Raw genomic sequence first — 13,516 nt, forward strand, 5'->3', positions numbered from 1 at the left:
GCTCAAGGCAGGAATCCAAATCAAAGCAGATCTGAAATAAGATTGTCTAATTTTTTATTGAATGCCTCCTGTATTGGAGCCCTCACCACCTCCGTTGTCATACTGCTCTAACAGCAAAGTTTTTTTCCTGATATTCAACGTAAATATTACACAAGTTACCAAACAAATCAAATTACCAGTGACCACAGATAGAGCAATTTGACATGCAACTTTGTTACAATGGAAAAATCATAATAAAAATACCATCTTGAAATCTAGCCACATATAAAGTATGTCTGGAAAATTAGTAGAGCGCCAACACCCTTCCTGTGGATATCACTACACAGCAAAGCAGGGAGGAAATACAAGCTGTATTCTCCTTAGATATTGCAAAGAAAAGCAAAGAAGTTGGAGAAAATTCCTAAGAAGAACTATTGGAATAGCTCAGCAGCCTTGGCTGCAGAGCCCAAGGTTGGGAATTCAATTTCCAGTCTCTGAAAGGGTCTGGAGACGATGATCTATAAGGTCCCCTCCAACTTGTTCTAAGATTTTAAGATGGAGGAGAAGGAAGAGGCAGTACACAGATGGACATGATGTCTTCAGCAAGATATTCATATCATCAAACTGAAGCTCAGTAATGATTCTAAAGACCCGCTAAGGTTTTTTTTATCATAACCTTTCTGGAGAACCTCAACAGTTAAGAAACCAGTTCCTTACATGAGATCAAGGAATTCATCAGAGGGATGTGTTTTGAAGGTCAGCGGGTTGGAAAATGTGTAGCTCTGAGAAGTAATGCCGCCAAGAACGAGGTCTCTTGAGTGATAATACTGGTGGTTTATTGAAAGCGGGTCAATGATCTTACAGTTAGCAACTAAGGGATCACATGCTATCTGAGGCAGCAGCAAAAACAAGAATATGCATGATACCATCTTGTCTGAACATCTTCCTCCTGGATGCCAATCCATCGGTTCCTTCATTGGGCTTAAAGTCCAAGTTCTACCTGACAGAAATACCAGCTTCTTCAGAATCAGAATTGTTGCATATTGTATAATGGATCAATGAAATCCTGGCTGTCTTTAGCTCTTGTTTTGAACTGCACTGGTTATATTAATAGCTTTTTTAAAAGTGTTTTCTCCCTGTTTTGGTAGTAAGTAACATAACTCCCTTTGGGTTTTGAGAAAGAAGCAATCATTGCCAATTTCCTAATTACAGGTGAGATTATAAATACTAGTCCACTCAGAACTGTACATTATATGCAACAATAATGCATATAATGCAGAAGAAAACAATTCTAAGGTTGAAGTTATGTTACTTAGTGCAGTAAGTCATACTACCGTTGGCTGATTTGAATCGACAGAATTTTTGGAAGAGTTGATTCACCAGATTCCCACTGATTCAGTAAGGACTACTCTAGTGCAACTTACTATGCTAAGCAACAGGATTTCAACCTAGCTTTAAGAAACTTTTTTTGGGGGGGGTCTTCTCACTGAGATAATTAAAGACTCAGCAACAGACTTAGGGAACAGAACTCAGTTCATTCAGATATCACCTATTCATTGCATTCACAGACTTCTGTGCTGTATTTCTGGCATCTATGGGTAAGACTGGTATCCACCTCATTCTAAAAAAAACATGAAGAGCTTCTTTGACAATGAAGAACATCAACCCTGGAGTAGATGATGATGTGGTCTGATGCCCAATCCTGCACCCCAATCTTGTTCTTTCTCACATGGCCTGCAGGCTGGAGCTCTATCACCACTGTCTTGCCCCTCATATTTGGAAATAGGGCCCCTTTCTATCAACTGTTGTATAGCCCATATTTTCTTCTTAGCAAGGTTGCAGAGTGACTTGTATAGAAAGGTCTCAGGAGTGGTGGAACGGTAAACTGAGAAGCGTAGCTGCTTATCTGGGCAGCATCCAAACCCAGTCTCCTCCCACGGAAGGGAAATAATGCAGGCTGCTAGAGTGAGCCGTATCAACAGAAGATGAGCAGGTGTTTTGTAAAGCTAATGGCTTCCAATTGCCCATTTCAAGACCAACCCCCTTTCAAATACTTCACATTACAACAGGAATGCAAGCAACGGTCTCTTTCCAGCTATTATGATAGTTGCCTTTGAGCTCACAGAGAAGAAAGGAAAGTCTTCAGAGAAAGGAGTGGTAGATAATGTCATAAATAATCCCTGTTGACCAGTAAGGCCCCCATGAACCCTGGCTCCACTACACCACTGGGGGTTGGAAAGGCTCCCAATTGTAACACAAGAGAGCTGCAGGAAGGGGATGAAAGCAATGCAGAGGTACAGATACCTGTTCTCTGTGTTTGCATAAGATCACCCCATCCACCTGAGACACCCCATTCTCATCTGATTTTGGAAGCCGTGCAGGATCAAACCTTGTTACTGTTCCTATGAGAGATAACCATCAGCTCTCTAGTGGGGCAGGTTTCAGACCTTGCTGCTTGTCTGAACGTCTTCTGCCACGTTCGACTGTCCAACTGACCAGGTCGTCAGAGATCATTTGCTTACGAATAGGAACACCTCGAGAGGCCCAGAAAACAACATCCAGAAGCTGGGCCTTCTCTGCTGTGGCCCCTTTCTTGTGGAATGGGCTGCCAAAGGAATTACACCCAGGCGCTCTGCCTCCGTGCCTTTAAAAAACAACTAAAACCAGAGAAGCGGAGCCATCTCCTTCACCTGTTGCATGATCCAGATGTACGTTGCGTTATCTCTCGGCTGCACAGTGCGCCTCTTGCTGGGCGCCATGGCCTATGACCACTACTTGGCCATCTGTAGGCCCTTGATGTACGCCACTGCCCTGGGCAGAGCGCACCAAGTCCAGCTGGCTTCAGCCTCCTGGGCTGGGGGCTTCCTCGTTGCCTTGATCAACGTCCTCTCCACCCTTTGCCTCCCATTCTGTGGCTCCAACTGTATCAACCACTTCTTCTGCAAGCTACCGGTGGTGTGGAAGCATACTTGTGCTGACAGCCGTTTCACGGAGCCCATCATCTTTGCAGCATCCACAGTGATCCTTTTGGGTCCCCTCTCTGTTATCCTGACTTCCTATGGCCTCATTATTTACTCTGTGTTACAAATGAGGTCAACAGCTGGACGGCAGAAGGCCTTTTCCACATGCACCTCCTACCTGCCTGTGGTCACCTTGTTCTATGGCGCCGGTATCTTCACATACATGGGGTCCCAGTCAAGCACGGATTCCGATCGTGACAAGCACGCAGCCGTCTTCTACATTATAGTTACCCCTCTGCTCAACCCTATGATTTACACCTTACGGAACAAAGATGTACAAGGGGCAGCGGCCAGGATTCTGCGAAGACCAGGCACAGAAAGAAGGAGTTAAGCACTGAAGCATTGTTTCTCCCACTGATGGCTAGGACGACCGGTATGAATATAATGCCAGAATGATCCATCCGTTGGGTTCGGAGAACATGGGTGAGCAAAGCATTGTGTCATTCATTTGACAGATACTTCACAGAGTCAGTGGGTTTGTGGAAATCTGTTGTTGAAAGGTGGAAAGGCAGCAGGAAAAGAGGAAGACCCAATATAAGATGGACGGGCTCCTTAAAGGAAGCCACGAGCTTCAGTTTACAAGAGTTGAGGACAGGGGATTTTGGAGACTGCAGGTGCATGGGGTCATCACGAATTACGTAACAAGAACAAAACAATTCAGAACTCTTCTATCAGTGGCAAACCCAGCAGAGCAAAAGGGACTGTCTTTATGGCATGCAGGATTTCACTTGGGGAAAAAAAAGGGATGATAGACAAATAGGAGTCACCAAAAATTGCACGCAAGAGCTGCCGTTTGATTTCCTGTAGCTCTCTTATCGTCTCCATTTCAGGACTTAATAACCGCAAACATCACGCCCACACTATCAGCTAAATTTTTGGACTCTCGACTTATGAAGATGTTCTGCCCCCTGCTGGAGCATAGGTTCCACTGCAGGCACCCTGAACAAAAAACCCAGAGAGAGGAAATAAAGCCTAAAACTTCGCTTTTCCGTGCAGGATATCTGAATTTTGGTTCTCGTTGCATTATTCAGGTAGAAGCAGAAGAGGATGTTCTGTTCTGGGTGTGTTAACAGATAATGACGTCCAGGGCAAGCCAAATAAATGGTCTCTCACCCCTTTCGCCCTAAGCATGGGAATAAATTCCACACCTACAAGAAAACGAAAGAGAACACAGTGCCACCCACAGAAATATTATGTTTTTTTTTTAAAAAAAAAACTAAAACGAAAGTGATTTGGGCCAGGAAGTCTCAACATACCTGACCCAATTCCTAGGGTTTTCCCTAATGCTCTCCAACAGTTTCATTTCTAGATTTCAGTGCCCTTGGGGTACAAACTCACCTTTGCTCTGTCTTAGGGCTCAGTTACATGTGAACCTGTTTCTGCATCTAGTCCAACATGTTTGAAATTGATTTTAAAAGTTCTGACCACACAATGCACACCCACTTCCCCCCCCCCCGAGGTTCTTTGCTATATATATGTTTGTGGCTGTGTATTCTCTCTCTCTCTCTCTCTCTCACTCACACACACACACACACACACTGCAGGGGGAAACTTGCAGTCTAATCTGCTTTTTTTAAAAAATCGGTCCTCTTTTAGGGAGAACATTCAAAACAGCACTTTGGACAAATTCAATGGGGAATCCTGCAAGGAAAACCTGTTTTCCCCCACAGGATATGTTCTTTGCAAAGCATGCCTGGGTTTCTCACTGCCCAATTCACATCATTGCCCAACTTTTCAGTCTATCCTTCAACTGAACTGTGCTTTCGGGGCGTGCCACAAGGTTCAGCCCTTAGGACTAGCACACCAACGCTGCAAGGTAGAATGGCCACCACACCCCAACAACATCCAAGCTCCCAGCAGCGGGTCACAGCAGGACCTGGTTGTATGTCTCATAAATGCTCTTAGCCAAGAATTAAGACAACTGGATGGAGAATTTTTAATGTTTTATTAAAGAGAGTACAAAAGACAAACAGTTCCAAAAAAGTTTTTTTTTTTTAAGTTACAAAAGTATTTGGAGCGAACAAGCAATTGCAGCCTAAGGCTGCAGCAGTAATAAGAAAGCTAGCTAATCTACTTAATGCACATTAGCATAGCCTCAGCATGGTTTCAGAGCATGCATGAAGGACATCCCATCTGTCACAGCATCACAGGACAGCAGCTGAGCACAGCATCTACCAAGAGATAGACTAAGCCAACTAAAGTAATGTCTGAAACCTTTTGTTAATAAAATTCAACACCACATTCTAGACCTTTCCTGACAATCGGCCAATCAAGATTTCAGTTTTCTTGAATGTTCAGAAAGACTCTGCCCCCTCCCTTAAAATGGCTGAAATCAGAAAACAAGCCCTTTTCAGCTTAGAAGGCTTCGCTTCTCATTACTGGGCAGACACTGCCCTCTACATTCTTTGCTAGCTATTCCCAGGCACTGATAGAGAAGCTTGACTTTTCCAAAAGATGACCATGTTCCATTATCCCCAGTTTCTTCACCGATAGCACTAGGCAGTCTCTAGGCAGAGAATTCTGAACTCAAGGTGACGTCCATTGAAAGGCACAGTCTCTGTTCACCCTCTGCCTATGTTCAATAGGAGCAATGTGACAAAACACCTCTAATGAGGATGATGAATTCGGAAGCGGGTGCTCGTGTTGGAAGAACTGAAGGACAGAGGTTATCTCAACGATTGTGAAGGCACAGAATTCAGAGGAGAGGAACCGGAGCCCTGAGGCAGAGTGTGGAATGAGGATAGTGTAGTCGTTCATCAGCATGCACACACATTCTGATTTTCATGTTTCACTTCTGAAAGTATAGGTGGTACACTGGTTGCTGTGTGCCCTCAAGTCAGAACTGGCTTATAAAGGTAAAGGTAAAGGTTCCCCTTGACAATTTTTGTCCAGTCGTGTTCGACTCTAGAGGGCGGTGCTCATCCCCATTTCCAAGTCATAGAGCCAGCGTTTGTCCGAAGACAATCTTCCGTGGTCACATGGCCAGTGCGACTTAGACATGGAAGGCTGTTACCTTCCCACCGAGGTGGTCCCTATTTATTAACTTGCATTTGCATGCTTTCGAACCGCTAGGTTGGCGGGAGCTGGGACAAGCGTCGGGAGCTCACTCCATCGCGTGGATTCGATCTTACGACTGCTTGGTCTTCTGACCCTGCAGCATAGGCTTCTGCAGTTTAGCCCGCAGTGCCACCACGTCCCTTCCTGGGTTATAGTGACCCTTAAAAAGGTTTCAAAGTAAGTGAGGTATTTAAGAAGTGGTTTTACCAGTTTCACATTGCCAGTGAGTTTCCATGGCTGAGTCAGAGAATCAAACCCAGGTTTCCTGAGTCCTAGACCATTACTCAATACACTATTCCTCACTGGGTAGCCACAGGCGATAAGCACCCATCCTGAATCAGCAAAAAACTGAATGACAACGAATTGGTTGAGAAAAGTAAGCAAAGGTAAAGGTTCCCCTTGACATTTAGTGCTCATCCCCATCTCCAAGCCGTAGAGCCAGCATTTTGTCCGAAGACAGTTTCTGTGGTCATGTGGCCAGCGCAACTAGACATGGAACGCCGTGACCGTCCCACCGTGGTGGTACCTATTTATCTACTCGCATTTGTGTGCTTTCGAACGGCTAGGTTGGCAGGAGCTGGGACAAGCGACGGTAGCTCCCTCCGTGGCATGGATTCGATCGTACGACGGCTGGTCTTCTGACCTTGCAGCACAGAGGCTTCTGCGGTTTAACCCGCAGCGCCACCATGCTCCCCCTGAGAAAAGTACCTTGGCCCAATTTAAACACTTTCTCCAGGCCAATCCCAAGGCAGCAGCTTGTAGGGCCTTCACCTAGTCTCATTTTACACAAGCCCAAAGAAACGTAATAATAATCTTTGTGTTCTAAACAAGAGCTGAGCTCCATGCAACTGGAGCTCTCGTTTTCAATTTGTTGGCTAGACTGGGCCATCATCCCATATCCAGATCTCTCTGGTTGAAGACCCATGTCCACAGCGAGGCCCCAGTCTGAACTCCTTGGGCTGCTTGGCACCTCAAAGGCTCAATCCAAGAACCTATTTGTAGAGGCCCAGAGAAGGGCTGTGGTAGAAGCACATGTAGGCGTCGCAGAGCAGACGGCGGGCGTACGTGGGCAAGGATTTCGGGTCCAAGCCCTGGAGCGCCTCGGGACTCATTCCCAAGTAGTCGGCCACCTCCGCGCAGGGCATGACGCGAGGGATGTTAAAGCCGTTCACTCCACCTGGAAAACAGGAGAATAAGGTTGGGGTGGGATTTAAGAGTAGCAGCCGCAGAACGCCTGGAAGCCTCATTTTTAGAGACGGGCGCAAATCAGAAAATCGGAGATTTGTTTTGATTTGTGATTCGTCAACATCAGCAAATCACGAATTACCTTTTTGTTTTCTGATGAATTGAGGAATCAAATTGTTGTTTTTTTACTCTAACACCTGATAAAATGTCCCAAGCACCCAGAGACACCAAATTTACAGGGAAGCTTCCCTTGACTCTTCTCTCCAACACCTGCAAATCTGGTGAAGTGATACACCCATAAAGATGTTCCTCCAGGAAAGTTCCCCGCAAACACTCAGAGACACCAAACATGGAAACTTTAACTTCTCTGTTAAAGTTTCTACCAGCTTTCCTCTACAATCTCTCCAGGTTTGGTGAAGATTGAGTTTCAGGCTTCCATGTTATGCATTCACGAAGTAGGTCCCACCAGGAAAGTGCCCTATAGCAGCTGGTTTGGGGAAATGTTCATTCAACAGCAAACCGCCCACCCATGGGGCCAGTGGAAGGATATTTATTTGACCTTCCACTGGCCCCGTATTTCTCCTAAAAAGTTGGCTGACATCACTGAAAACACAATATTAAGCGAAAAACAGGAAATTACAGTGGTGCCCTGCATTACGATGAATCTGCTTAACGACGATCATTTTGCGATCACAAAACGATGGTCTAAATAGGGAATCGGGAACCAATTCTTCGCAAAAGGATGATTTTTACAACAGCTGATCGGCAGTTTCAAAATGGCCACCGGGTAAATAAAATGGCTCCCTGCTGTGTTTAGGGACGGATTCCTCGCTATACAGGCAGCGAAAATGGCCTCACGGTCAGCCATGCTGTCGGAAAAAAATGGACAGTGAGTCTTTATCCCATTGGAACACATTGAACGGGTTTCAATGGTTTTTTTTTTTTGATTTACGATTTTGCGATTTTCCTGGAATGGATTATTGTCATTGAGTGAGGCACTACTGTATTCAAATACTGAAGAATTAACATTATATTAAAAATGTTAGGCAAAAGCATTGCTAAAAACAGATTTAGAAACAACAAAAGATAAACTATCCAGAACAGAACAAGCATTATTTCTCAAAACCACCGACTGTCACAATACAGTGGTGTCTCGCTTAATGGGCGCCCCGTTTAACAACGAATCCGCATAGCGATGCGGATTTTGCAATTGCAAAAGCGATCGCATTATGATGTTCCCTGTGCGATTTTTCCCCATACGCCCCATTTTCCCCCAGCTGACCGGCAGGGGCTTCGGAAAGACTGCGGGGGAGGGCTCCCCTGCAGTCCTTCCAAAGCGCCCACCGGTCAGCTGGCCGAAAAAGCTGGTGGGCGCTTACCGGGGCAGCGAAAATGGCGGCCCTATGGAGGATTCCCGCTTAGCGGTGAGTTTACCCCCTATAGGAACGCATTAAGCAGAATGGATTAACGTCGTCAAGCGAGGCACCACTGTACTTTCGTTTCCTCAGAGAAACTGTCTTGGGTCCTGCCTGAGAAGGCCACACATAATGCCTTACCCTCACGGTCAGCCATGCTGTCAAAGAAAAGCCACTGGTGGACATCTGGGCCATGGCGAGTGAATGCGACGTAGTGGCTGGTTTCGATACACAGAACCCCAAAGAGCTGCATCGTCTGACGAGGGGGGACCCCAGGGACAGAGCCCAAGTGGGAGAATCCCTCTGGCAGATGCAGTGGACGCGGCTGGTGGCCATGCCGGGCCTGGTGCTTGTGAACCTACGAAGGCAAGCAGAGCAGCATTGTGAAGAGATGTCTTTATTGTTTTATTTATTTGGAATGGGGAAAAATAAGGAAGCCTGCCATGGCCAGCCACGTTTCCCCAAGCAGGATCCCCCCTCTGCTTGTTCATCCCACTGTAAGAAAATATGGGTTCCAACTCAAAACTTATCTCAAGGGTTCATTCTTGATTTTCTCAAATACAAATAGGCCACGATGTTCGCACCAACACCACCCCATTCATTTTTGTCTTGAAATGTTTTGCAAGCTAGGAAAAAAAAACCCTCTTCTACATACCCTCCCACCACCATACTGTCCTAGGAAGGTCAATCTTTGCTTAGTTTGTACCCGTAAATCAGCATTAACAAATGTCAATGATTTTCTATCTGCTGAGAAGGCTACAGACGTTTTTGTCCATTTCCTCTACTTCGGCACATTGTTTTGCAAAAGGCCTTTTCTATGCCCCTACCCCACTTGTGGTCTACTGCACAAAATATACCATTTTCTAACAAAATACCAAGTTTTCCCCAGAACGAAACACAACCTTTTGAGGTTCGGGTTTTGCCAATGGGAAAAAAAGAGCTGGTCTTTTTTTGGTCTCACACAGCAGAGAAATATCTTACATAGAGTGGGCCCACAGAACCCCCAGGCCGTCCCCCTACCTGTGGATGTCAAAAATACAGAAATTGCACATTTTATTTATTTATTTTTATTATTTATTTATTTAATTTATATGCCGCCCACTCTACCCAAAGGTCTCTGGGCGGCTTACAACAATTAAAATTCAATGCAATAAAATAAAATGATTAAAATACAATTAAAATACGATTAAAATACAATTAAAATACAATTAAAATTGCCATCATTAAGACCCACAGTTAATGTTATTTCAATTAAAAGCCTTCTGGAACAGGAAGGTTTTGACCTGGCGCCGAAATATCATCAGTGTCAGCGCCAGGCGAATTTCAGTTGGGAGGGCGTTCCATAGTCTGGGGGCAGCTGCCTTTGTCTACAAGCCATCCCTCTTACCTCCTTGAGGGATGGCTCTTTCAAAAGGGCCCCCTGGCTAGATCTTAACAGCCGGGTAGGCTCATATGGAAGGAGGCGGTCCTTCAAGTATCCAGGGCCCAAGCCGTTTAGGGCTTTATATGTCAAAACAAGCACTTTGAATTGGGCCCAGACAGCAACTGGTAACCAGTGTAAATTATACAGAATCGGCTTGATGTGCTCTCTGGCGGCCCCACCACTCACCAGCCGCGCAGCTCGATTCTGAACCAGTTGCAGTCGCCGGACCGTCTTCAAAGGCAGCCCCACGTAGAGCGCATTGCAATAATCAATACGAGATGTTACCAGTGCATGTGTAACTGTCATGAGACTCCACTCGTCCAGGTAGGGCCGTAGCTGGTATAATTTCCGCAGCTGAAGGAAGGCACCCCTGGCTACTGAGTCCACCTGAGCTTCCAAAGTTAGACTGGGGTCCAGGAGCACCCCCAGGCTGCGGACCCTGTCCCTTAGGGGGAGTGTAACTCCATTCAGGACAGGGAAGTGGCCCTCCAACCTGTCCGGCGAAGCACCCACTAACAGCACTTCCGTCTTGTCTGGATTGAGTTTCAATTTATTAACCCTCATCCAGTCCATTATCAGGTCCAGACACGAGTTCAGCACAGAAACCGCCTCACCTGGATTGGTGGAAAACGAGAGGTAGAGCTGAGTGTCGTCAGCATATTGCTGACTCCTCAGCCCAAACCTCCTGATGACCTCTCCCAGCGGTTTCATGTAGATGTTAAACAGCATGGGGGACAGTATTGAGCCCTGAGGAACCCCATGACATAACTGCCATGGGGCAGAGCAACTGTCCCCCAGCACCACCCTCTGGACACGGTCAGCCAGGAAGGAGCGGAACCACCGTAAAACGGTGCCCCCAACTCCCAACCCAGCCAGCCTATCCAGAAGGACACCATGGTCGATGGTGTCGAAAGCCGCTGAGAGGTCCAGGAGTATCAACAGGGTCACACTCCCCCTGTCTCTCTCCCAGCAAAGGTCATCATACAGGGCGACCAAGGCTGTCTCTGTACCAAAACCCGGCCTGAAACCCGACTGAAATGGATCCAGAAAATCCGTTTCATCCAGCAGCGCCTGGAGTTGCCCGGCCACAACCCGCTCCAACACCTTGCCCAAATAAGGGAGGTTCGCCACTGGTCGGTAGTTGACCACCAGCCTTGGGTCCAGGTTAGGCTTTTTAAGGAGTGGTCGAATTACCGCCTCTTTCAAGGCGGTAGGGACCACTCCCTCTCTCAGAGAGGCGTTCACGGCCTCTTGGACCCAAGTGCGAACCCCCCTGGCAGATCTTCCAATTAGCCAAGATGGGCAAGGATCGAGCGGCGTGGTGGTAGAACGGACAGATCCAAGCACCCTGTCCACATCCTCGGGTCTCAACAATTGAAACTCATCCATTAAAGTTTGACCTAAGCACGGCACACTGGACACATCTTCCGATTTTGCAGTAACAGTGGAGTCCAGCCCACTGCGAATCTGAGTGATTTTTTCCTCAAAATGAATAGCAAACTCATCACAGCGAGCTGATGAACAGTCCGGGACCTCCACCGGGTTTCCCGGTTGAAGAAGATCCCGGACCACCCGAAACAGCTCTGCTGGACGACATTCTGAGGAAGCAATGCGGCTGGAGAAATACTGCCATTTCGCCAGCCGTATTGCCACGAAATAGGCCCGATAATGGGCTCTAAGACACAGCATGTTTCTGTCCTCCTCTAGTGGCTAGTTCTGGTAACTACACCATGGGCTTTTAAAAATATTTTCAGACAGCGGATAAGTGAATCTGTGGATACTGGTCCTGTGGATAGGGAGGTCCTTCTGTAGTTTAATTCTTACTTTGATGGGGGTATTTTGATGGGTCAACACATGTATCCCCCCCCAGCAAAGATGAGACAAATTTGTGAGTCTTGACCATCTCCTTGCGCTATGGGGAAGACTAGCCATGAGAAGACCAGCTCACAGGTTACCTGCTGATTGCAGATCTTGCAGAACTGCTTGATGTGCCGATCGCCAAAGCTGGGGTCTCTGTAGCAATCCAGACACTCGGTGACAGCCAGGTCTTGGCAAATGCAACACTCCCGAGGGGCTGCAATGAATTGGTCAGAAGGGGGTTTGTGTCGGTCAAAGAAGGGGGTTCATGACCAAAAGTTGGAAGGTTCTTTTTTGACAACAGTTCTCATAATCCGCCCCCGCCCGCCACCACCACAAAGTTCAGGGGCCACAACAGCCTTTGCAGCAAAGCAGCTGCTGCTCAAATAAGTAATTTTACCCAGTTTTGCAAACGATATTATTTTTATTTTATTTTTGAGAAGAGAGGATCTCAAAGCACCCTTATTTATTCCCAATATACCTTTCCTCTCAAAAAAACCCATCACAAAACAAAACAAACAAACAAAAAGACAGCAAAACTGGTTTGATGTGTTTGAAGAAGCTGCATCCATTGTCGATGCATGCATCAACGGAAATACCTCCTCAAGCAAGACAAAAATTAGTGTATACAACTCAGCCGAGGAAGGGGGCTGCTACCAGCTTAGAGGGATTTGGAAGAAGGGTTAGATCAACTTATGGTGAAGGAAGGCTTTATATCAGGCAAGAACAAAATCAGAAATAAAGGCAACAAAACTGCTGTGCATCTTAAAGACTAACTATTACGGTACATTTGTACAGTATTTTAAAATATAGCAGTTAGTCGTTAAGGTTCCACAACGTTTTTGTCTTCTTTATTTTTTATTTTTATTTTGGGTTGATTTTTTCTTTCTTTCTTTTTTGTCTCATATACTAGCACGGACTAACACGGCGACCTCTTCTAAAATTACTGCTGTGGAAGGTTTCATGCATCAGTAAAACCAGGGTCGGTCTAGAGACTAGCTTTGTGAGGTAAAAATTAAGCTGGCACCTGTCGTTTGCTGTAGAGAAGATGGCTCCTCTGGCAGGTGAATCTTAATTGACAGTGGTGACCAGACAGGGTGCTCTACTACAGTGGTCCTCAACCTTGGGCCTCCAGATGTTCTTGGACTACAACTCCCAGAAGCTTTCACCACCACCTCTGCTGGCCAGGATTTCTGGGAGTTGAAGTCCAAGAACATCTGCAGGCCCAAGGTTGGGGACCACTGCTCTACTAGACCTGAGACTAAGGGGTTCAGAATGGGCCATGTGGCTCACACACAGCTCTCTCCTCCAATATCCGCTGCTTAGGGCAGGTGTCTCACATTGCCAAATGTGAGGACTGGCCCATATCACAATTTACGATAGTGAAACAGAGCCTCCAGATCGATCAGCAATACACCATAGTAACAAACTGGCTGAGATTATGTTGCACATTTAGGCAAAAGGTGCAACTTTTAGCTATAAGGTGCCTAAGTTTACTGCCTAAGTGATGTCTCCTGTTCTGGACACCACACTTCAAAAAGGATGCTGACAGACTGGAACCAGTTCAGAGGAGGGCAAGC

General features: G+C 46.3%; 2 protein-coding genes across 2 annotated transcripts in view; one reads left to right on the forward strand and one right to left on the reverse strand.

The window, feature by feature from the left end:
- LOC144583765 (olfactory receptor 2D3-like) lies at positions 1 to 5,308 on the forward strand. The gene has a single exon (XM_078378438.1). The coding sequence runs from the start codon at positions 2,677 to 2,679 to the stop codon at positions 3,328 to 3,330; it is 654 nt and encodes a 217-aa protein (XP_078234564.1). The 5' UTR covers positions 1 to 2,676; the 3' UTR covers positions 3,331 to 5,308.
- The window catches only part of LOC110091688 (ubiquitin carboxyl-terminal hydrolase CYLD), a 25,906-nt gene continuing 17,317 nt past the window's right edge, over positions 4,928 to 13,516 (reverse strand). The window contains exons 13-15 of the mRNA XM_020815891.3: positions 12,035 to 12,153; positions 8,798 to 9,014; positions 4,928 to 7,233 (exon numbers count right to left, since the gene is read on the reverse strand). Coding sequence (XP_020671550.3) covers positions 7,049 to 7,233; positions 8,798 to 9,014; positions 12,035 to 12,153 — 521 coding nt within the window. The 3' untranslated portion in view covers positions 4,928 to 7,048. The remainder of the gene's footprint in view (positions 7,234 to 8,797; positions 9,015 to 12,034; positions 12,154 to 13,516) is intronic.

This window comes from Pogona vitticeps, chromosome 6 (genome assembly GCF_051106095.1).
Source record: "Pogona vitticeps strain Pit_001003342236 chromosome 6, PviZW2.1, whole genome shotgun sequence".
Lineage (NCBI taxonomy): Eukaryota > Metazoa > Chordata > Lepidosauria > Squamata > Agamidae > Pogona > Pogona vitticeps.